General features: G+C 44.7%; 1 protein-coding gene across 1 annotated transcript in view; it reads right to left on the bottom strand.

Annotated features, from left to right (window-relative positions):
* The window catches only part of DUSP10 (dual specificity phosphatase 10), a 35,553-nt gene extending 10,279 nt beyond the window's left edge, over nt 1–25,274 (bottom strand). Inside the window, exons 1-2 of the mRNA XM_037496316.2 lie at nt 25,072–25,274; nt 22,121–22,974 (exon numbers count right to left, since the gene is read on the bottom strand). Of these exons, the coding sequence (XP_037352213.1) occupies nt 22,121–22,931 (811 nt within the window). The 5' untranslated portion in view covers nt 22,932–22,974; nt 25,072–25,274. The remainder of the gene's footprint in view (nt 1–22,120; nt 22,975–25,071) is intronic.
* Between the last annotated feature and the right edge of the window lie 253 nt (nt 25,275–25,527).

Raw genomic sequence — 25,527 nt, 5'->3', positions numbered from 1 at the left:
CAGAGACACAAGGAAGGGAGACCATCACCAGAGTCAGTTCCAATAAGTCAAAAGGCACAGAAGCAGAGGAGCAGGATGCCCCGCCGCCCTTGCCAATGGCATGTTTGGTGCTGTTGGATCCTAGACTCTGTGAATCCAGGAAGAAGTGGCACACAGAGGAGGGGCTGGGTTGATGGCCTCCATTGGAAGCCACCTGGAATTTATTTATAATTTTAGAAAGACATATATTTCAAAAGACAATATAAACATTTAAAAAGATTCTAAGCTTATCAAATATTCATGAATGCATTCCTGCAAATTTTATGGAAAAAAAATATGTATATAAAAATGTATACCTTTATATACCTGTTGCATACAAGTTATATACAAATTTTAGAACTAGAGATATTAAGGAGTAAGGGGATATTGAACATTAGATATGAATTAGGGGGACAGAAGTTATATTTAACTTGAAATAAATATATATCTATATATATAAAACTTTTCTATACCACTAGCTCTTCGATCAGTTGAAGTGCTCAAAATTTCTGAGTCATTCTATATAAATCTTAGTTGCAATACTTATTAAATGCATGTCGATAGCCTCCCTCTATACCTAAAGCCACACTATTAATATTTATTCCATTTTTTGTCCTTTTCTTGCTATGCATATCCAAATTAATTGCTTTGAGCCCTTGTCAGGAATAGTTTTATGGATCTACTTTTATACACAGAACTTAGTCAAATTGTTGGAGGAAAAGTAAGGAGCAAACTCTAAACCTGTGAAGGATGTCCCGAATGAACTCCACCCCTCAAGTTGTTATGGACTTCCCCCCTAACTCCACCCTGTAAAGGTCACAGGCACTGAGGACTCCAATTCACAGGATGCCATGAATCTGGCCACCTGAATGGGGGGGGGGGGTGGGTGGTCACTGAGAACTAGGGGTGGAGTTAAGCAGCCATGCTTGGTATGTAACTGAACACATGTGGGCTCCCTCCTGTCCTGCTCTTCTGACTTTCAGCTTCACCCTGGGGTCTCAGTTCAGGTGCCATTGCTGGTAAAACATGTCACAATGAATCTACTCTCTCCCCCTCCAATCCCTCTCCTCCCTCTTCTCATTCCCTTTGTAAATAAATGTTTTGGAAATTTTTTCTCTGTGTGCCTGCTTTTGGGTCCTGTCCTGAGTTCTTAACCACATGGGTAAGAACTCATACCCAGGTCACCCCACCTCCCCCAGGAGCTGTCCTGTAACAGCTTGGTATCCAGTGTGGGGCTCAAATCCACAGCACTGAGATTAAGAGTCTCAGGAAGATGGGTGATTTAGTCATACTTTTGATACAAACCAGAGTTTAAGGAAGAGCTATTAAGCTAGCCAATCAATCTCTTCTGGAAAGAAATTCATAAATATTGGCAGATAAAGTAAAAGGATTTCCCCAGTGTCTACCTTTATCAAGAATGCCCCTCACAAAACTGTCTTCCCAAACAGACTAATAGTTACTACTCATGTTCTTACTATTATTTAATCTAGCCAAGTTATATTTAGGAATATTTTGAGAGGAAAAATATTCCTAAAATATTTACATCAGAATTTTCTTGAATTTTGAGTTTAATAGAGTTCTTTCACTGGATTTTCTGCAAGACAAAAATCATAATTTAGACTATTGATTCCTACCCAAAATAGTCACTGCTAGAATAGTCACTGTAACTCAGAAATTTTATTTATTTTTGTTTCCTTCAGTTTATGTACCATCTCACCTACATAAACAAGTGGTAGCTTATAAAATCTAACACTCTGGAAATAAGGTAATACTTGTGCTTTATGGTATTTCAAGAACTAAAAACAGGTAACTTTCATTCTTCCCAATCTTTGTATAATTTATAATGCACTTTCAGCTAAATTGCTGGTTCTATATCCTTCTACAACCATTTTAAAGCATTAACTTGTTTAAAGTTTCTGATTTCTGTTTAAACTCTGTGGCATCCTGCTTTGATAGATAAAATCTTTCTAAAATCCTGAATAGAAGTTTGTGAACTTCCCACCTAAAAACTTACCTCCAAAAAAAGTGAACTAAACTGCAAAGATCCAATGATTTAGGAATTGTAATTTATAAACATTGAAAACAAAGTTGTGACAGTATGTCTTCCAACAAATGTTCACGAGGGCAAACTTTTGACCAATTTTAAAAGGTCATCACTTTGCCCTCTGCCCCCATCATGTTCAGACTTTGATTTGGGGTAGATACACAAGTCCCCTCAGCACAGAATCGGTGCAGAAAAAGGCTGGCCATTAAATTTCAGTGACCACTGCACAACACAAAAAGGTAGATTCTAGTTACCATCCCAGAAAGGGAGGTGCATTTCTGCCCCCCTTCCTTCCAACCTAACATTCCTCCTTGAAGGCTTTAATGAGTAACCAGAGTTTAGAGCACTACAAGTTTAATTTGTGTGTATTTGAATAACATGGGCAGATTGTTGGAAAGGCTACTTCACAAGTATGTAAATACAGCCTGTTTCTTTAAATCTGTTACCTCATTTATTTACATCAGAACAGAAAGCACTGCCAGACCAACAGCTGATGATAGTCATGTAATTTTCCACAAAGACAACAATTAAACAGCTTTGTGTTACTTTAATGAACAGATGACTTTTCTGTGAGCAGGATTCAAACTGTAAGATCCAGTTCCCACTGCCAGGAAACAACCCCCACCCCTGCCCCACCCAGAGTCACTGTGACTTTAAGGAAGAGCAGCCTTTGGCCAGGTCCTCCCCACCCCCCAGCTCCTGTTTGTTGCCTCCCTCCCTCTTCCTCCTCAACCTTTCCGAAGAAAACAAGTGGGGGCATTTATACTTGGAATACTTTTGAGGCTTTCATTTACAATGAATCCACACAATACTTTTTTAACCTATTTTTAAAGAGTCAAGTGTGGGGGTGGGAAGAGTAGTCAGCCCCGGGCCTCCCCTGGTGGTGCAGCTGTTGAGCACTGGGCTGAGAGGCTGCCCTCAGCCTCTGCAGTGCCAGTTCGATCCCCGGCCACTGGCCACTGGCAAGAGTCCCACCAAAAAAAATAAATTAATAAAATTAAAAATAAATAAATAAATAAAGAGTAGTCAGCCCTCCCCACACATGCACAGTGTGAGCTGAGCCTATCAGCATCCAGATCCACGTCTTTATACCAACCTCCCCTTCTGTCTCAAATAAAGGTGTCAGTAAGAAGCACCTGGAAGGCAGGGCAGTTGGGCATCCTTGATTTTGCCAGGTCACTCCCTCAGCCTGAGGGGCAGGGAGAGAACTTCCCCTCTCCCCAGACCTTCCCTGGGCTGCTTAGAGGGACTGAAGGTTCTGATGGGTCCAGCTGTACCCTTCATCCACTCCCACTTCCCACCAAGGGCCCCCTAAGAAGTCTCACTTTTCATGGAAGTTCTAGATGAAGCTTCATTTCCACTAAGAAAAATGCCAACTCAAGAGAATGAAAGTCAGTGGTTTTCTCCACAAAGCAGGGTTTTGAGATTCAGTCTAAGGGACAGCTTTCAGAGAGGCATGCCTGGCACAATCCAGTTTGGGTAGATGTGCAAAGTTCAGTTTTCTTCCAGGCTCCTCTAAGTCTCCACATGTGTGGAAACTCCACCTAATTATGTTAGCACAGACCAACCAATTCCCAGGGAAAAAAGCATATGGTGAATGCTCAGCTCACGTCTCTGGAATTTCTTCATAAGCATGCCACCAGTTATTTTAACTTATTTTTCACTTTCATAATTTTGGTTCTCTAAGAGCAAGGCCTCCCAAACATTTGGGGCCTGAAATGACCTGCTGAAGATGTCTCTTCTCTCTCTGCTCCTCACTCCCTGCCCACAAGGTCAGGGATCAGTGGGAGGGGAGAGAGGAAGCGCCCATAAACACCCCAATAAAAAGGTAATGATTAATTATGGCCAGGCCAGGAGGTCCCTGCAGCTGCTGAGGGTCATATGAGACAGATAATCAGTGGTAGTTCAGGGAACTCAGGAATGAGAAGAGACTGGCTGGCAGGGGTAAGGGTGGCAGAGAGAGAATCTGGATAACAGTGGCAGCAAAGAGAACCACACTCTGAGTAAATTGCCTTGACAGCAAGGTCCTGGTGTGGGATGTGGCCAAGCCCAGTGAGTGGGCAGGTGGCAGCCAGTGGCTGGAAGAGGTCAAAGACGTCTCCAGAGGGCTCCTGGGCCCAATAAGCTGTTGAGATTTTATTCTAAGTTCAGTGGGAAGATTCTGAATGCCTAGAAGTCCATAAGAGGTGATCAATACATGCTTGAAAGGTACAGGGAGAAGGAGAGGGAAACAAATATGTTATTTACCAGATTTACCCGAACTCTTAAATCTGGTCAAAATACATGTTTTCGCTTGCCCTAAGCATTTTTTATACCTGCTGCTAATTGTGTCTCCCCAACCCTCCTTCCACAATTTATGTGTTGAAGTTCTAACTCCCAATGTAAAGGGATTTGGAGAAGGGGCCCTTGAGACATAATTAGGTTTAGATGAGGTTGGGGAGGGCATGATGGGATTAGTTCCTTTATTAATTAGAAGAGGCACCAGAGAGCGATCTCTCTCTCTCTCTCTCTCTCTTTCTCTCTCTCTGCCATGTAAGCACATAGCTAGAAAGGAACCATCTGCAAGCCAGGAAGAGAGCCCTCACCAGGACCCAAATCTCAGACTGGTACCCTGATCTCAGACTTCCAGTTTCCAGAACTGTGAGAAATAACTGCTGTTTAAGCCACCCAGTCTATGATATTTTGTTATAGCATCACACATAGACTAATACAGTATTGCTTTTAATTTCAATTTTTAGTATTACTTAATTTTGAAAAATGCAAATTATAATTCTTACCTTTAAAGAACCACACCAAAACCTGTGTGCTGCCTGAGAATCTGGCTGCTGAGAGCCAACCCAACTTGGTACCATACTGTAAAGTCAAGTCAGGAATGGTCCAAGATCAGGATGGGGATGCACAATCCTAAGGGCAAACCTGTGGCATCTCTCAGAACCTTGATTCCACTAACAAGCACCAAGCAGAGAAACTCACCTCTTGCCCAAAGTCCCACATCTGCTGGTGAGTAACCCCTCTGGGGGTCAGGTAAGACCCATGGCCTCCCTGAAACATCTAGCTGAAGACTGCTTTCTTTGAGGTTTTCTGTGCATTTGAGAGGCTACTCTATACCATGGGGGGATCTAGATTTTCTTTTTGCTAAAAAAGCTCAATACTGGTTAATCCATCAAGATGGATTAAGGGAGGGAAAACAATCCATGAGATCATACTGGAAGGCTGCAGGGGAAGACTGTTACAGGAGAGTGCTATGAAACACAGAGCCAGATTTTTCCCAAGAGCTCAACCAGATACCCCATTACTGTTTGATTTTCTGAAGAGAGGGAAACCATTCTTTGCTTTTCAGTACAGAAGAAGTTTAAATAACGAAGGCCTGCTAAACAAACAAACAGAGGAAAGCCCAGTAAAGCTGGTCATTAAACAGACCCACTTACAAAAAGAAAACTGTTGCTTCACAATCCACCTCCCCTGAGGACAGACATTTATCTTAGACCCCAAATTAAACACATCACAACTTCACAGCAGAAGTATGTTTCCCAATGGGATTTAAGAAGAGGCCAATTAAATAAATCTCTAGAAATACCAAGAGCAAGCCTCAGGGGACAGCATATTTCTACTGTGAAACATTCCCATTGGAAATTACATTCACAAAAGGTCATCTAGAAACATCCATGATAAGAGGGGGGAGAAAGGCAGGAAGAAGGCAAGTTCCCCAGGCAGGTTCCATTATGACAGTGGTGTATGGGACACCAGACAAAAACAGAGTGTGCATCTCAGCTTGCTTTCAATGACAGCTGTTGTGAAGATGTGCTTTAATGTGATCTGGAGGTCAAAGCACTCTGGCTTAGGGAATTCAGGAAGTGGTAGGGGAAAAAAGCAAGTGTCAACATCAAAATTTGAATTGTTTGAACCAAAGTTTTCAGTTCGTGAAAACCACAGCAACAACTTCCTCAAGTCACTGAGCTGAATTCTGCATTCTGCAGGAACATGAAGTGAGATTGAGCTAACATCAACTGCCAGGAGGAGGAGGCACAAGCTCTCCTTGTACATGGATTCACCCAGCCAGGCATTCCCAAAAGCCAGGCCACTCCAGAGAGTTCAACTTGGAAAGGCCAGCCTGGAGCCGGGTGAGGCCTCTGTGCCTGAGCGATGCAGATCAAAAGCTGATATGTTTGCCTCTAGTGAATGACCCTCTCCAACTAAAGGGAATAGAAAACCAAGAAGCCACGATGTTTCAGATGATCAGGCTGGAATCATAGATGTTTAACATGAACTTGAGCTCAGTAGAGGGTGAGAGAAGTCCTGGGCAATTTAACTTGGACCTGCGGAATGGAGAGCTGACCTGCATGCACCCACACTGGCACCCTTTGACTTCCCAGTCAAAGCCCGCTGAAGCCATGCCTGATACTGACCAAGGGGATGGAAGCCCACCAGCAGGGACAGGGAGCACAACCCTCTTCCAGACTGATGTGACACTGGGTATGGCTCTGTGACCTCCGTTGCCACTTCTATAAAATCAGGAGTTCCAATCAGCTGTCGGTTTCCCCCGGTTCTAGAATTCTGTAACTTCAACTCAGCTCTGATGAACTGGATATTATGGGTGACCAACAGGAAGAATGGGAGCACAACCAGGGGGTGTGCGAGCCTGGTTGACCCACTTCCCACCTCAGGGCCTTGGCACTGCTGTTCCCTCTTCCTGGAACTCTCTTCCCTAGTTCCTCACAGAGGTGATTCTGATCTCAAATCCAATACAGGTGATTTAGTAACTGTCTTCCCTGACCTTCCATTTACAGCTATGCCCCCTCCCCATGCCTCCATCTTTGGACATTCTATATGAATGATGAATGGTGGAGATGGAAGGAAAGCAGTCCTGAAACAGAAAAGGAGGCCTAAGACCAAAGACTCAACCTGAGAGGTGTCAGGGAAGAGTGAACACACATTTATAAGCAGTAGACATGGCTGGAGCACAGTACACAATGTATCAGACTCAACAAGGTCTGGTTTGCCCAGCTCCAGCCAGCTGATACACCCACTTAGACATGGAAAGAAGTAACACAGGGTTCAGATAGAAACCTCATACCACCAAGGGCTATTTCTTTTGTCTCCTCATTGAAAGGAAACGATGCTGGGTCTAAAATCAAGGATTCTTTTTTTTTTTTTTTAAGATAGATTTATTTATTTATTTATTTGTTTGTTTGTTTGTTTATTTATTTATTTATACAAGCACTGGGTACAGTCAGAATTGCAGGAGGGTGAGAGGATTCACCAGAGCCAGAGCAGGGAGCAGAGCAGGCAGACTGACGAAGTACACTGCTGAGGGGAGCAGCGGGCGTGGCAAGAGAGATCTGTCGCGCCATGTGGGGCCCTTGCCAGCGGTCAGGGATCAAACCTGCACTGCAGAGGCTGAGGGCAGCTTCGCAGCCCAGTGCTCAACTGCTGCACCAAGGGGAGGCCCTAAAATAAAGGATTCTTCTTAACCCTTTTATTAATCCCATAGCATCAGCTAAGTTACTTAACCTAAGGCCATTGTAAAACACATGATCATATCATAAGAACATTTTTTTCAAATATAGTAGTATCCTCTACTCCACAAAAGGGCTGCCATAGCCCCCTCTCTCTCACACAGGGCTCAGCACATGAAGGGGGCTATTGAAAGATAAACAAGGATTCTCAAAGAGTCCGGTCTAGGAAAGGTGAGATGCTAAGGGACACAGCATGAGAAATAATACCTACTTTTTTATACCTTTTTAGTCGGTTCTGATGAACCTGCCTTACCCCTTTTAGAGAGTGAAAGAACATCCTCCCAGTTGTTAAAAGTATCATGAAGAACTGCCCAAGACTTCATTGTCCTGAACCTTCCCACTGAGCACCTCTGAAGAGCAACCTGGAATAGTGACAGGCTGGCCATGCTAGAAAGAAATAAAATCATCTCTGGCATTCCCAGAGACCTCTTTTATAGCTCCAAAGCCCTGCATATTTAATTCCTGGTATTCATTGCTGAAGGAATCTCCCCCAGCAGTAACAACAAAGTTTAAGTTTGTCTTTTCTTAAAAATTCCTTCCAGGGCAGCCCCAAGACACACTCATAAAAGTCCATTTTCTATGAGCTTGGACCTCAGAGAGCCTCACAGGCCTGAGCACAAACAGAAGGGAAATGGTTAGCAAGACCGCAGACACAGACAAGAGACAAGGTCTATTTTAAGCAGGGTAGGAGAATCCAAACCAGAGAGAGAGAGAGAGAGAGAGAGAGAGAGAGAGAGAGAGAAATAACACACATAGGGGTCACAGTTTTAAAATATAAAGAAAACCTCCAGGGAAAAGACAATTGATCTGAACACCATTTTGATGAGAAGAAGCAGAATGCATATTACAAAAGTAGGATTCTGCACAGTGCAAACTGTTTTTCAAAAAATACCACAAAATGACCTATATCATTACATCAGTTCAGTTAGCAAAAGGAACTAAATCCCAGCATCAGTATTTAAGAATTAAATGGGTGTCAGTATATACATAAGACACCACCCGTGTGGGGTAATCTGGGAGATGAAACAAAGGGAATCCCAGGAGGTGCAAGTTTAGGGGTCCTGGTCAGGTGATGGCAGAGACCTGCCTGTCTCCAGGCTGTGCCGACTGCTCAAAAAAATGGTTGAGTCATTGCCCAAGTTCAAAATGAAATGGCCATTGTCACTCAGGATATGGGCTTGGAGAGATAAGCAAGTTAAGCTGGAGTATTTAGATTCTCCAGTCACTGCACCCCTAAAACATATATGCTGATGAAAGACAGTCTATTTTTATAAAACTGCAGTGTAATTCTGATATGATGACACAGTCAGCACAGACTCCTCAAGTTAAGGGCACTGTCTCCAACAAGGCTGTCTTCACTTCAGATGCCAAGACAACCATACTTCTCTCACCAGTAGGCTCTAAATTGCAGGCATGTTATGTGCGTAGCGCAACTTAGTTAGACAAGACCCATCTCAGATGCTCGGTAGCCACACGTGACCCGTGTTTGCCATGCTGGGGACTGCAGAGAGGTAATAACTGTCATTATCCATTAAATGTATTAATACATCGTCCTCACTTTACAAATGTTAACTAACGTGTGTTTGCCAGAGACTCACTCCAAGATGCCAGAAGCCATCAAATAGCTTATCTTCTCAGGAAAAGAAAGACTTGAACTTGTTTAAGTAGAGAAGCTTTCAGGTCCACTGTCCACAGTACACTCTTTTATTGCCACACCCCACACATTTAACACCATCTCCCCAACACATTTAACATCAGCAAAATCCAGTGACAGTGGGTAATAGCTTTCAATGGTCCAAGACACCCTGAAAGCACTGAAAAGCCAGATGGAGAATCTTGAGGGCTCTGAATGACTGGGGGAGAGGGGAGGAAGACAAATTGGGGGAGAGGCTTTGGTTCATTGAGTCACTGTGCAGTGCCTCCTGCCTGGCAGGGCACCACCCAGAGTGACTGTTGAGCCACCAGCTAAGTCACCCAGCCCCTGCCTCACTCTGGAAGAAGCTCTGCATTGTGCAGCCACATGAAATCCACTAGCAGGAGATTGATTCACGGGTAATCATTTAGGTAGCTTTGAGGCATCCTTGCCTAGGCCCCAGAGCAGAGCATTTTCAAAGTTGATTTTTAAAGATGGAGATATGGAATGTGAAACATCTGTGTCTGTGAATGGCAGCACCCCAAGTAAGGTACCTTTGTAAGACAGCGCTTTCCCCTCCCTGCCCCTGGTGTTCATGCAACTCATTCAGTTGCCGCTGGCCCAGGAGTAGAATTCCCACACCCTCCAGGTAGGAATGAAGAGATTCACCTAATAAGGGCCTGTGAATGCATTTTTACATAATAGGCAAGATTAACTATAATAAATTCAATCCAACTCACATACTTTATCAAGGAAGACAAGCTCATTATCTGTCAGAGAATTAGCTCCTATTTAAAGGGCATTTTACCTCAATTTGGCAAAAAGAACTAATGGGAATTGTCTTTCCATTCTGAGGGATTCTTTTGACTCATTGGCTTAAACACTGGGAACATTTCAGGGCTGTACTAAAAGCCCAGATTTGAAACAAGAAGTGAGGAGAGTGAGGTTTGAAAGCAAACACATGTTATTCAGCATCACACACTAAGTCTTTCTGCTGCTGTTGCAATGCTGTTCCTTCCAAACACTCTTCTTAACAGCGTAAAACTGGGGATGACTCATATTTGTGAAACAGGGAAGACGCACGGGCCCTGCCAGATAACTCACTACCACAGCGGTTCTGCTTTGCGATGGCGCTGAGTTGGGGAGCCACCCTCACTCCCTCTGCTACAAAAGTAAAAGTCCAAGACTTACAACACACGCCTCCAGTTGCAGGTGCCACACACATGGTCAGAATGGTGCGAAAACCTGTGATCTGAGATAAAGGTTTCCCTGAAACTTGTACCTTTAATATGTAGCTGGTGCTTGTATCTGAAGAGAAAAACAAGAATGAAAAAGCAAAGGGGGATTGAGGGGTGGGGAAATATCAACCCTAGTGACTGGTCCCAGGCTACCATTCCTCTCAAGGGGGTGGAAGAGATCCAAACAAAACTTGGAAACAATCTTAACTTCATTAACAGGCAAATTATGAAGTGAAACAAAGATGACACACCCATAAAGGGAGTTGTTACAACATTAATGAAAAAACCTGTGATGACTATACAGGAACCAACCTAAGTGCACAATAAAGTGAAATTGAATTTCAGTTTCCATATGATCAACTCTGCAAAATGAGCCCTGTCTTTGAGCACAAAAATGTCTACCAAGAGTCAGTATCCTTACTTTTATTGCACCAGTAGCCGTGCCAATTTGCTTTACTGAATTATATCATTCATATCCCTCTGATATAAGTAGATGATGATAAATTATTATAGTAGTTATTCAATGTTATGATTATGGTAAATTATTAATAAATGTTAGCTATGATGTGCCAGACACGTTCAAAGTACTTCTACATATATTATCAGATTTCATGCTCCATTAATCCCATGAGAAATGTGTCACTACCCTCCCCATTTGATGTGTGAGGAAACTGAGGCACACCAAAGCTAATTTGCTCAAGTTCATGCTTATAGCAAAACCAGATTTCAAACTCAGCACTCTGGCTCTAGACTCCGTTGCTATTAACCCCCCTACTCTATTCCCTCTATTATGAAAGCTATAAATTCCTAATAAGAGGGCCACATACAATCCAAATCAGCAGAGTGATTCACTGAGAAGTCACTTCATAAGCTCATTAGAAAAGGACAGGAAAAGAAAGCAAGAGTGACCTGGTCAAACATTTAGACTTACAATATTTGCTTATTAATAAAAACTCAGATGCAAGCCAAAGGAGTATACTCCCACTGGGAATATAATAAATATGCAAATACAATATGGGAATATAATAAATATTACATTACAAAACAAGGATTCTATGCCAGCTCTGCCACCAACTACATATATATGCTCTTGAATAAGTCATCAGTTTCTATATCTGTCAAATGGGGCCATTGAAACAATGCTCAATATTTTCCCCCTACCCCTCAATGTTCAATATTTCTGTCTAAATGAATGCTGCTTCTAGCACAGGGTCCTTAGGGGGCTATTCCGCTACCCTTCCTGGGTGTCAGTTATGTCTTTCCCCAGGTCTGCCCCTGTCACATTCCCAGGTTACTGTGCTGTATTTGTAGGCTTAGGTGTAGAAGAAAGGAAGAGAAATAAGAAAAGAAAAACAGAAGAGAAATCCAGTAAGTGGTAAATGGTTTGACAAAATCCCTGTTCATTTTTCTGGGAGAACTAGCTTTTCTAAAGAATAATGATAAGCTACTCGAGGATCTCTTCACTTACTTGAAGGGGAAAAAATCCATAGTTAATTTTTTTATCCACACTAACAGGATGGTTAATGAATATAAAACATAACAGCCTATCGGGCATGGTCTTTGGGATGTAATCATGTAGGCATCGGGTCTATCAGCCATTTCCTCTTACTCATTATATCTAACTCTACTTTTCACTTTTCTTCCCACTCTAGAAAGTAAGTGAGTATGTTAATATGTGCAGAAGGAAAAACGTTCCCCTCCTATCCACAGCCTGCCAGGAGAATGCATTCTAAGGTTTTGCACATTGGAAAATGCACTGAGCAGAAACCTCACTGTGCTGTGCCCAGGTTCCAGCTGAGTGACCTTGGACAAGAGCCTCAACCTTCCTCCCAAGTCTCACATGTAAACTGGAGTGTTACCATGAGGCATAATGCTCCTTGCACAGAATCTGAGCATTTCCTAAATGCTTGAGATCTTATTGCAGGGCTCAAAAGCATCTTTAATTGATTTGTTACTCCTTAACAGTCTCTGCCATGATTAAATGTGAAATTTCCAAAGCTGGGTCACAGGCGAGGTGACTGGGAAAAGAGCTCTTCTCTAAGGACACAGCAGGGACCACTCAGCTCTGCACTGGGGTTCTCTGTTGAGGATGTGCAAGAAACTGGAGGGGAAGGGAAGCCATGTTAACAGGGCACTCCAAAACTAAAACAGAGTTAAAACAACCCTAAGCAATGAGATCTACAGCTCACTTTTGGTTAAACATGCACCCAGCCTGGGAAGAACTTGGTCTTTGAAGATCCTGAGAACTGGACTCCAATTCTTATTCCCCAACTCATAGGTTAAGGACAGCTGAGAACTAGATAAGACATATAGGTCAGAACCCAAGGCCCAGCACATAGATAGTACTCAACAGCTATTAAAATTTTCCCCAAACTGGGACCTCACTGGTGGCACAGACGGTTGATCAAGCACAGCGCTGTGAAGCTGTCCACAGCCTCTGTAGTGCCGGTTTGATCCCCGCCAGCCACAGAGCAACCCACATGGCGGGGGCAGACCTCTCCTGCCTCGCCCACTGCTCCCCTCAGCAGTGTATTTTGGTCAGTCTGCCTGTTCTGTTCCCCAGTCTGTCTCTGGTGAATCCTCTAACCCTGCCCCTCACACACACACATCTGGCCTGTACCCTGGTTCTTGTATAAATAAAATATATCTTAAAAAAATTAAAATAAAAGTTTCCCCAAACTATGTAGAAAATAATTTTCTAATTTCAGGGATGATAGGTTGGTCAGACCCAGAGTAGCTGTATGTGGTTAAATGATGCTCCACCATCAGATTAGGGTATCACTCCATGGAGACCAGGAGGCTGTTCTTAGAAAGTCTTACCATTTAATGTGCTATCTTAAGACTAGAAATACACGACCCATAAAATGCCCCTGTCCTTTCACAGAAGCCCCTCTTAGAAATCCACGTCTAGTCTCATTATGTTAAGAGAGGATCAGATGCTCCAGAATGACTAGTAACCGCAGTCTACTGGAACCCCAGACTCAAGTCCAGGAGCATACTGTCCTGCCCCCCCCCCAGAGTATCCTCTGCCCCCACACTGGTCTAGTCTTCCCCCCGCTTGCCCCTCCTCCCTTTCTTTCAATTTGTTTTCCTTCCCTTTTGCCAGTAGCAACAGCTGGTAACATTTAGCACAATAGCAGTGGACCTCAGCCGTGATTCAAAGAATGTGGAATTATTCTTTCTTTACAATAAATACAAGTATTAAAGAATTGGACGGGCTGATGTTCCATGTGGTGACTCCCTCCTTACCTGGGACACAAAATAAGATCAGCTGAGCTCACATTATAACATGAGAGTTTCCAGCCCCCAAGAGGGACAGCCAGCCCCACACAAGCCCACTGGGCAGCTCCATCTCTTTGCCTGATGGGGAATGAGCAGCAGATTCTGACAGGGGAGCCTTTGGGGATGGCGAGACAAAGAAAAGACGGCCCTTTGTTGAGGCTCTCCGGAGAGTTTGGCTCTGTTTTGTTTTCCCTGAAATTCAAGTCTGAAGAGGTGAATAAAAGATGAGTAGGCCTTTACCACAAATAATACATTAAGGGGCAATACAGATAATTTGATGAATCTGCAAACTCTTTTCTTCCTGTGAGTGATCTTCCACTTTGCCTGAGGCAGAGCATGGAGTAATAAGCCTTTATCTTATATTAAAGAACTGTTCGGTTCATTTCCTTACCCAAGGCCCAGGGTTCCTTTTCCTATAAGTTACATAAAATGTGGATCTTACTTGAGGGGAGAGGTGGAATAAATAAATACACACACACTTATATATATACATATATATATATATATATATATATATATATATACTCCCAATTTTTAAGTAATAAAACATGATACAGAAATAATTGGGGGGGGGGAGAGGCTAAGATATTCTGAGCTTTTGGATGAAAATATCTAAAGAGTTAAAGGCTTCATGATCAGGAAGGAGACTATATCCACTAGTATAGGAAATGCATGGTTTTTAATGTTCTACAGTAACATTTAGCTGGGGGTTCATAATCACCCATTTCTCTTCCCTGCAATTTTTCTGAATTAGTAAAGTTACATGACAGGAATGCAGAGTATACACTCCATGGAAATTTGACCAGTAAAAATGTGCCCAAGAGGGGCCCACCTGGTTCAAGAGAAACTGGGCAGGCTCTGAAATCAGAGACTTGCCTTTTCCTCCCAGCTCTGTCCTCTAGTGTGGGTTTTAATTGTATTTTTTTCTTTCTCGAAGCAAGACAAAACCCTGTCTTTGAAATATGTCTCACAATGCTCCTTGCCCTGGCAGGTCCTCCTGCACACATAGTATGCGAGAAAAAATAAACACAGGCCTTGTTCTCATCAGCTACATGTCCAAAAGTAGCGGGAGCCAAATCACCAAGTTCCACTCTAACGCACCAAGGAGGCCGGTCAGCCCCAAGCTTCTGAGGCAGAGAGAACATATATTTCTTTTGCCATTAAACATCTCCCCCCATTAAAAAACAACAACAATAACAACAACAACACCCAAAACAAACAGACAAAAAACAATGAATCATTTCTTTCTGGATCAAGAATTTGGAAAGAAACGCTATAGGCCCATGAAGAAGCGCTTACAAAAGGCCAGACTGTATCTTGAAAGGAAAACAGAAATGAGAAAAATGCCAAATGCCACACAAACATATACTTCTCTGGAGAATGATATTTCTGGAAGATGAATACTCCCTAAACAAGACTGTGACAGAAGAGGGTGAAGAATACAAACAGGCACAGAATAGTCATAGTGGAAAGGGAGGGGCACAGGCCTGGTGCAGACGGGAGCCTCCTTGTAGGATTTAAATTGTAAGGGTCCTGGCAGAGACACAGCCTGCAGACTCTGGAAAGCATTCAACAACTCTTGTCAACCAAATGCAAGAATCTTCTCTGCCTACCAGGTTGTACTTGCGTGGAGACCAACCTACCACAAAATTTCTAATAACCTGAGACACCTAGAGACAGAGGTGCATTTTGATATGTTTTTTTCAGCTTTCGTAAACCATTAACTTCTCTAAAAGATGGGATTCAATCAGTGCTAGTATTTGTCCACTGTTTCTAAGACCCATGTAAATACCAGGGCCATGAACTGCTGGTTTCAAAAGATCTTAGACTTAGATCTTTATAGTCTTGGATTGCAATCTCAGAATGCAACAACAAAACAAGATATCAACACTCAAAATGATCATATATGCTACTTAATATTTGTATGCTATATATTAGATACTATACTGCTGTCATTAGATAACACACACACACACACACACACACACACACACATACACATACACCAACCTATCAAAGGCAAGACCTATTTTAGCCAAAGGACCAAGGCTCTAAAATTAATCATGCATGTGACCTTGGACAAGTGATAAACCTCCCTTGGCCCTATTTCCGTTCCTGCATAATGAGAAGACTGGACTAGATCAATGGTTCTCAAATTTTGCTAAATGCTAGAATCATCTGGGGAGTTTTTAAAGCTCTTGATGTGCAGGCAGTACCCCAGAACAATTTAATCGGAATCTCTGGAGGTGGGAACTTAGCCTCCGAGGTTTTCAGTCACTCCAGGGGATTCTAATGAGCAGCCTGCAGTGAAAACTACTATACTTGGGTAACTTGAGGGTTCTTTTCAGGTCCAGAAGTGGGGATTGTGGAGTTGCAAAAAAGGTGAGATGCCCTCTCCTAGGGTTGGAATGTCTACCCCTCATGTAGAGTGTGTCCATATCTACCTACTTGAATTAAATTGCTTGGGCATTGCCAAATCCACACATTTTTATGCCCAAACTGTCCCCTTGCAATGCAGGGGCAGGGCATCTGCGAAGCTGGCTGTAGATTGCTCCTGATCACACTGGGTCTGAGGATGTAGGGCAGCTCTGGGCAGACTCCCCTCTCATTCTTGAGGGGGTGTGGAGTCTGTTGCCAAGAGTCCTTCTGCTCATGCAATGCTGTCAAGCCTCAAAGTTCCAATTGGATTGGCCCAATGTACCAAGTCGAAATTTTTACCTGCTCATCATCCACCCATTTCCTTTCCCCTATACTTGTGTGTTTGAAAATAGCATTCTCCTAACTGCCTTACCTATTTTTCTCATCACAAATCACTCTCTCCACTGCCAGGACAGGGACACCTTCAACTTGCCATTCACAAGCCAGATGGTTAATGTAATTGATCTGAATGGGTCAGGTTCCTTGTTCACATGCCCCCTAGTATGACGCTTAGAACTACTCATCACTCCCATCCTCACCCCATGTCTGATGTCAGAGGGTCTGAAAGGGTAGGGAAGTGGGGATGCAAAGCTCAGGGGCCTGCTTTACTGGGAGTGGTCCAAGTTCCAGGTGATGTGTTTACACGGTCTCAGGTCATCCTGTGATGATGTTGGAATTGCCTGTTTTTTACAATGGAGAAGAGGCCGGGTACTGAGCAGTCACCCCAGGTGCCTAAGGACACCTAGAGTTGGCCAGTCGAGAAGCCTGGATTTGAACGCAGGTGTCAATGCACTAAAACTCCACTCTGATGAGCACAGAGCGGTGAGGAGCAGATGGAGCCAGGACCACAGGGGAGGGAGAGGGCGGGAGAGCAGGCAGCTTTCACTCACATTTTAATTAGGAAGCAGGTAGTTCAAAGTCGTTCCCTGTGAAGCAGTTCAGGGAAGAGGTTCCAGACTCTCTTCAAGAGTGCACCTTTCAGTGAATTCTCTCCCTTTCCCTTCACACTCCATCTCATCACCACCCAAAGCCTCCAGGACTTTTCAAAATGAAACACACTCTCCCCTCCTTCCACCCACCCTTTTATAGTCAGGATGCAACCCTTATTCCAAAAATAAATCAGCCTGATGAGAGGCCAGGAAAAGCAAAACTTAATAGTTTTATACTTTCATTATTTAGTTATGGGACATTCGCTGGACAGTTTTATCATCACATTTTTACAAACTCCCCTACAAATAAATAAATCTAAGATATGCCCAAATTACTCTGGCCTCTTGACCCAGAGTGTTTTTGTAATTACTTGGCACTCCCACTGTATGCTACTTAAATTAGGGAACAGTCACCAAGTTATTTTTAGGCCATAGCAACACACACACACACACACACACACACACACACACTGCTAGACCTAGCTTGTTATTTGTACTCTAATAGAAGAGAAGTCAAACTTGTCTTTTACTAATATCATCATGTCTATTCAATAAGAGGAATAATACTATTGGACTGCATTTATTAAGTGCTTACCACATATAAGGGAAAGTCTACACACTTTGCAAGCATTAATTCATTTATTTCCTAAAGGAGTGCTGCGAGATAGCTGCTATAGGCCCTTTTTTCGTAAATGAGGAACCTCAGGAAGGAAGATGTTAAGCAATTTTCCCCACAGCCAACGGCTAGTGAGAGGGCAACCCAGAGAGACCTCAGATGTGCAGGACCCACACAGTCCCTCCTGAATGTCTCAACCATTTGCTGTAAGGCTGATGGCTCCTTTGTGAGTTAAACAGAGGCTCAGAGTAACAGCAGTAAGTCTGTGAATACAGATACAGCCTCATTTCACACACCTTCAAGAAATCCTCATAACATCTCTGAGAGAGGAGAGGAACTTGTGTCCTCCCTTCCCCTCCCCCAAAACAAAGCAGAAACAGAAATAATCTTTTCACAGGGCCTCTGATTTCTGAGCTTAGCCAGTTCCCTTGTCATCAAACTCCATCCTGCCTACAAGTATCTACTTTAGAATTCTTTTTGACTCTGGAAAAACATGCAGTTTCAGTGGTTCAGGTCTCATAGTATAGAAACCCAACTTCCCTTTGTATGCTCTTCCTGAGGAGAGTTTCTCTCCTGCTCCCCAAATTCTCCCCTAGTGCAGAGCAGGCCTGTGGAGGAGACTGAGGCAGTCTCTCCTTGCTGTGCAGCACAGAGTGAGCACAAGGGTCATGCCTGGGTCCTGACTGGTCTGTGTGAAAGGGGAGCACAGGCCCCTCTAGGAGGCACCCCATCCTATACCCACCCTAATATAGGGATGTCTTTCCACGCCAGCCAGGCAGTTAGTCATGGAGAGATTCTATGTTTGTAAAAACTGTCAAAAATGGGTACAGGACCCTGCAGACTCGTGGAGTAGAAATGTTACTCATATTCTTCTACCAAATATCCCCAACCTTAGTGATATTAAAACATTCAGTTTAAACATGAACTATATTTCAATACATTATCATGCTGCCTGTACTATAAAATATTTTAATAACCAAAAAAGGAAGAGAAAGCAAATAGGGGAAATATTAAATAATTTTTAACCTCTGAGATAGATCTGCTGGGGTTCATTGGCTCTTTTCTTTCTTTTTTTTTTTTTTGTGGGACCCTTGCTGGTGGCTGGGGCTCGAACTGGCACTGCAGAGGCTGCGGGCAGCCTCACAACCCACTGCTCAACTGCTGTGCCACCAGGGAAGGCCCCATAGGCTCTTTTCTACTTGACCATATTTCAGAAAATTTTTACAATAAAAGTCTTAAAGGTCTAGACTGTTTCAGGAGGAGATGGTGGTAGATGGTCTTATTTACTAGGTAAATGAGAAAGTATTTCCCCAAAGTATTTCCAGCCTTACTGGAAAGGAAGAAAGGATGCTTTCCACTAATAATACATGAGAATAAAGATGGTTGCTCCCGTGGAAAGCCAGGGCTGCCTAGCCTGCTCATGCGATTTGGTGAGAAGTCATATTAAAGATCAACTTGGGATAAAATGGAGCGCAATTCTTTCAAAGACTTTGTAACTCCCTAAATATTCATTCACGTGGATCATCTGAGTAGAAGCACTGGTCTGATGCCACTTATCCTTGGGAAGATGAGAATGAAATATGGCTTCAGACATAGGTCACAACAAGGAGGGAATGTAAATTAGAACGGAAACTTAATCCCAGGGGCTTCTGGGCCTCTCATCAGTGTCTTCTCAACCTGACACAGCGTTACTAAAATGGCAACCGTGGAGCCTCTCTGCTTGACAGCGGCACCAAAAATGGAGAACAGGGCATTAAAACCAGGGGACATAAAACTTGGACAGGGAGGGTAGCAACCAGTGTTTACAAACATAAACCAGAGAATCCAATGGGCCAACCATAAATTACCCAAGATTCTACTAAAATCTCTGAAAATAGATCAATGAGGCCACAGAATTTTCTACCTTACATTCGTACTAAGCTCCCCCCTCCCCCACCACCTCTGCCCTGCAAAAAGCACTCATTCCAAAATGGTACCAATACTACTCCTGCTGAAATAAGATCTCAGCTCACCAAGGGAGGGGATTACTAAAATAAGCCTCAGCAGAAAAGCCAGACCAAATGACCCGCTTGACCCACTCAACCTGGGAGAAGTTGCTGGCCATGACTCTGAGATGCCCACCCCATTCACACTTCAATGGTGCAATGGAATGAACCTTTGATTTATCCAGATGAAAGGAAAAATAGGGAGGGACATGCTAATTTTTCTCTCTTTCTCTTCCTTCCCATCTTGGTCCCCATTTTAAGCCATTCCCCTCCAAAGAGCAAAATAATAATAAATAAAGTAGATTACAGACCCTTTTGTACATAAACTACAAATTTTAAGCCCAATTCCCTGAGAAGTGAAGAAAAAGCCCAAAAGACTACAAATAATCCAACCTCTACCACCAGCGCGTCTTCCAGGTCGACCGCCGCTGTGTCTCACCAATCCGAAAATGACGAGCCCTCCCAGCGGCCTCCCAGGGCGCCCAGTGGTGAGGTCAGCAGTGTGTCCAGCCCCGCCCCATTGAGGCAATCTTACTCACTGACACTGAGGAACAAGCCCAGGCTGCCCTGTGCTCAGCTGTATCCACAGGAGAGGGGGAGAGGAACCCCACTTTCCTCAGCAGCACCCAAGAGATTCATTTCTCAGTGATTGACAGGCCACCCCCATATACAACAAGGCCTACAGCAAAACAGAATGTGAGATCTACAATCCTCCTTGTCACCTCCATGATCAAGTCCAGACTCATCCTCAGATCACATAGACTTGAAAGCCCTGCCTTTTATCAACATCTACTCTACATGAGAAGGGAGATTATCAACCTCAACCCTCAATGGTCCACCCCTCTCTTTGCTCTTCATAACAAATTATTACAAGTGGGAAATTTGTAGATTGTATTTTCTCATTGGGAAAAGATAAGACAAGTCATGACTCAGGTGAGAGAAGCCTGGCAGGTAAGTCTACTGGAAATCACCCACTGTCAACCAAACAAGCATATGAAGCAATGGAAGACAGAGGCACACAGAGGAAATCTGAACATATCTGTTACCCCACAAAGAACTGTCAACAACAACAGAAAATGCCTGGACAATGCTTTAACTCTCTGGATATGTCCTCCATGATGTTCTCCTTCCCCAGCACCCACTAATGCTAAGAAAAGTTGTACCTTTGTGATCCTTGGGCCCATTGAGGATGAGGTTGAGGGCAGTGGAGGGTGGGAAGAGGGGATTATACCCAAGGCATCCTGAACCACAATTCCAAGGATATTACCTAACAAAAGTCAGAATACAGCATGGGGAAGACAAGGAGAAGGCAGAGCGGTCTCACTAAGACAAAATAAGTAACCTTGCTCATCCCAAAGGCCTATTACAATTCAAATAAGCAAGTTGTTCAAAAGGATACAGCAACACCCTTGGTCAACACACTTCAGGACATGGACTAGGGCTGTGGCCCAGACCGTGTACCTTGGCATGAAACACATGCCAAGGCGAAAGATGAGTTCTCTACATCATGCTACCATCACCAGGTAGAAGACAATGAAGTGTTAGGGAGGTGGGCAGTGGCCCTAATGTCAGTATCTGAGAATAAAGAGTCACAACTGGGAGGGACACAAGATGAGGGCCCCCTGCTTGTTTAGACCACACTGCATGGCCGGAGCTCGGAGAACAGTGGTAATTCCTCCAGGGCTCAGTAACACTGACTCAGTTAATCTACATTCAGTGCACTCACCACTCCATCTTCAGAGAAACCAAGATGGCAACAGTTGTCACTTGAGGCCAGACAGAACAATGGGCTAGGATGTTGTTCATTAACAGTCACTTTGGTGCTCTGGCAGAGAAATGGATGTTTTGGTGAACTTACACTTTCTGTAGGGCCTTATATTAAGGGTTTCTGTCTTGAAAGATCACTTGCTAAAACAGAACAATCCCAGCAGGTCAAGGAGGTGAAAAAGGGAAGAACTTCCTACAGAAAGAAAAAAGTATCTGTAGGTTTACTTGTAGGTCCCCATAGCTGCTGCCTCTTCCACTCCAGTTCCATCAATACTGGTTAAGAGAGACAATATCTTTGCAAATAGTAATTCATTGGAACAGATCTACCAGGTCAGGCATAACTTGGAGACCAGCTGGTGGTACAAACCCCCTGCAGTTGTATAAAGCCCTGTTTTAGAAAGATGAGCAGTCTCGGGGAGGTGAAATGACTTGCACAATGCAAATGAGCAGCTGAGTCAAGACCAGAACCCAGCTCTTCTGGCTTCCAATGCAAAGTTGCTGGTTTCTTTCTCACTATACCAAAATAGTTAAGAAAGAGCATGGAAGAGAATACAAGAAGAAAGTTGAATTTTGGTCATTTGCAGCCAGCACCAGGAGGATGCTGGGACTTCTAGGAGAGAACCCAGAGTGACCCCACTCATCAGGACAGCATGGAAAGGGCGCAGGGGCATTACCTTTCAACACCAGAGGTTCTTTGCCTTCTCTCTTCAGGGACTCAAGGACTATGTGAAGTGGCTGGGAGGGCATCACTCGGCTTGGCTCATTGGTATTCTCATCATAAACTATAATTTCTTTGGAAAAGATCCTCTTGAAAGAGTCCTTGCCTTCCCTACAGGAAATCAAGTCTAAGACCGTGATCTTGCCCTGCTGCAGTCTCCGCCGGCTGATCTTGTCCGCGCAGTTAATGTGGACAGCTCCTTGGATGTGACTCTTGTTGTATTCCATGAAGGGCCTGCAGTCGATGATGACGGGGCCCTGGCTGGGGAGGTGACTCTTGCTGCATTTGGTCATCTTCTTCGCCAAGTCATTGGGGTAGATTATTTTGATGCTGGCTAGCTGCTTGGGGGTCCCTGACACGGGGCTGCCCACCCCACCTGATGGACTTAAAGAGCCTGCATTCTCAGAGTTGTTGACCATCTGGTGGGCAGGGCAGGTGGTGGAGGTCCCGATGGCAGTGGTGGCAGTGCCAGCGGCTATGGCTTGGGTTTGGGCCTGATTGTCCTTGTCGTAGGTTGCCACACTGCAGCAGCTGGCACTGCTGCACCCACAATTCAGGGAGCGGGCAGAGCCGCTGGATGAGGGCATATACGTCAGATTCGCAGTCTTAAGGGACACAACAGTGGTGGCAATGACCGGGGGAGTGTTGTTACTGCCTGGGGCAGCAGGGCCAAGGTAGCTAGAGTCTAAACAGAGGCTGAGATCCTGAGGTCGGACAGGCCTAGACAATGCCACTACTACCCTGTGGTCTAAAGGAGACGGAGGCATGAGGAGGCTGAAAACCGGCAATTCAAGAAGAACTCAAGACAGTCTGTAAAGAAGGGGAAGGGGGAAGAAAGAATAAAGTCATATGACACAAAAGACAGTCTCACCCACCCCCTAGGAACACCTTGACAAACTAAGTGCCTTTTATAGTGCAGCCCTCCAAAAGTGTAGCTCATTTGTATGGTTCAAAAGAAGAGGGAAAACGGAGGACCCCCATCCATTTGGTTGCTAAGTTCAAGGTGAAATATACAGTCTGTGCAAGTGTTGATGCACTGCCTTTCCTGGCTCTACTGCAAAGTTCAGCCTTACACAAGGCAAAAGCACAAAGAATTAGAAAAGCTGAAGACAGAAAGGAAGGCCCTGAAGAAGCATCTATTCCTGGCCTCCTCTCCTGGGCAGAAGAATATTGCAACCTTCTGAGAAAGACCCATTTGCCCAGCCTTGCATACTTTGCATTTAATGCCCTCATCCACTGCAAAGGCAGAGGAAGGACCAAGGGCGCTGCCGTGGCTCAAAGAAATATACAGTAGCTAAATATACAACAGGAGCGGATGTCAACTTTCTGCAGCCCAGAATGAAGTAGTCCCCCTGCCCCAAGTGAAGCACTTTAACTAGGACCTACTCACTTTTCATTAGACCAGGTCCTCTGAAAACAGAGTCAAATTACAGCCTCCCATGTTGTGTTTTCTGTTAGTCTCTTATAAATTAACCTGCAAGTCCCCTTTCATTAAAAACGGGTGTCATAAAATGAAGCCTCAGGTCAAAGAGTCAGGTCTGGAACTTCCAAACCTGGCAGATCCACCAAGCTTAGCTCCCTTGCCTCCCGCCCCCATGTCTCTAAGGAAAGGACCATTTCAACTGCCCTCCCTCCTCCATTTCCCCACTGGCACCTAGAGCTTTCCTCCATGGAGGCAGTGACTGTGTACAATATTTCAGTCCCATACACATACTCCCCTCTTCAAGAGACTGGACTGGACAAAGAGTTCTTCCCAATTAGCCTGCCTGGTCAAAAGGGACCATGAAGTGTTGCCTACCCAGTTGATCTACCTCTTCTTTCATGACTGGCACCTGGAAAGGCTCAGTGTTTTCCTTCCTGGAGTCATAGGGGTACTCTAGGACCTAGCCCCACTGGCTCCCCACACAGAAAAGAAACCCAAGCCCATGCAAGAGCTGCTCACCTAAATGAACTTTGAGAGATGTCCGGAAAAATGTCATTTATCATCCATCTACACACAATCGTCACCATTCTCTGACACACAGCCAATGTGTCACAGGCAGAATCCACACACGCGCGCACACACACAGGCGCGCATCCGTCAAGTCCACAGATCCGGGCGACTTGGGTTTCTCTCACCCACCTTTGGATGGGAGTAAAGGATCCAATCCCTTCCCTCCCTCCCGACCTGCCTCCCTCCCTCCTCCCTTGCGTAGTATTTTAGTGAAGAGCAAGTACTATTCCAGAAGCTGAAACTGTTTCCCAGTTGGACCAATCGGTGAAAGTCTTTGCCATTGTTACCTGTTAGGGCTGGTCCAGGATCAACAGTGCATTTCCTGAAAAGGACGCGTGTTTGCACCGGGACCCCACTTCACACCTCGGTGTGGGCCCCAGCCCAGTGCGCGGCTCACACACACGCACAGAGTGAATAAAGAGATCTGCATCTCTGCAGCAGAGGGTCGGGAAGCGAGATGGCCCGAGAAACCATCCAGACCGACCCAGCACACCCCCCAGAGAAATACTGAGCTATCCCCTCCCTCACTAGTCTTTCCTCGTCTAGGTCGGGGAGCCAGAAAGAAATTGAAGTCCCCTTTCCCCACTCCTGGGGCACTTAACATCCCTTCCCAACACAGCGTACTCACAAACCCCAGGCATTTAAAACTGCCGCAAAGCACACGAACAACCCTCATTTTTGCTTCGCCTCAAATCCAAGTGGACTGCAGAGACGGTAAACGCACCGGGCAGCGTGAGCCAACAGCCTGTAACCTCACCTGCTCCCGAGGAAGCATCATCTCTCTGTTTCTCTCTCTCTCTCTCTCTCTCACGCACGCACACACACACACACACACACACACACACACACACACACACACACGCACTCACACCCCTGGGCTCTCAGGAGGCGCAGCCACAGTGACTTCCACTTACTTCATAAATAAGTATCGCCTTTTCCCATCCGGCGCTCGCTTCAGCTATGGATTCGCGCATTCAGCCCCCATTCACTTGGCTTCATTGATCTCCAGCAGCAACATAGTTACTTTCTCTTTTGCTACACTGTAATGTAAGGTTTCGAGGGGGCGGGCCGGCTGCTGACCGACGGCACTTTGGGCCAATAACTTTGCGTAGAAAGATGACCGCTACCTCGCCGCGCGCCTCAGCCAATGGTCAGCCGGAGGGGGCGGGGCCGAGGGCGGGGCCTCGCCCTTTTAAGGCGGGTTCACCCGACGCCGCTTGGGGCCCTTGGTGTTAAAACTCGGGCGGTGATGTCATTGGCAACCAATCAAAAACTTAAAAGGGCCAGCCGGGGCCCGCGCGGAGCAGCTGCTCTCTATTTACATGTAAACCGAGCCGGCAGGATGCAGTTAACCCTTTGCGGGGCTGAAT

The sequence above is a fragment of the Talpa occidentalis genome, unplaced genomic scaffold (assembly GCF_014898055.3).
Source record: "Talpa occidentalis isolate TD23 unplaced genomic scaffold, MPIMG_talOcc4v2.1 talOcc4.8, whole genome shotgun sequence".
NCBI lineage: Eukaryota > Metazoa > Chordata > Mammalia > Eulipotyphla > Talpidae > Talpa > Talpa occidentalis.
Note: the sequence above shows the minus strand (reverse complement) of the source record. Positions and strands in the feature narration are given on the sequence as shown.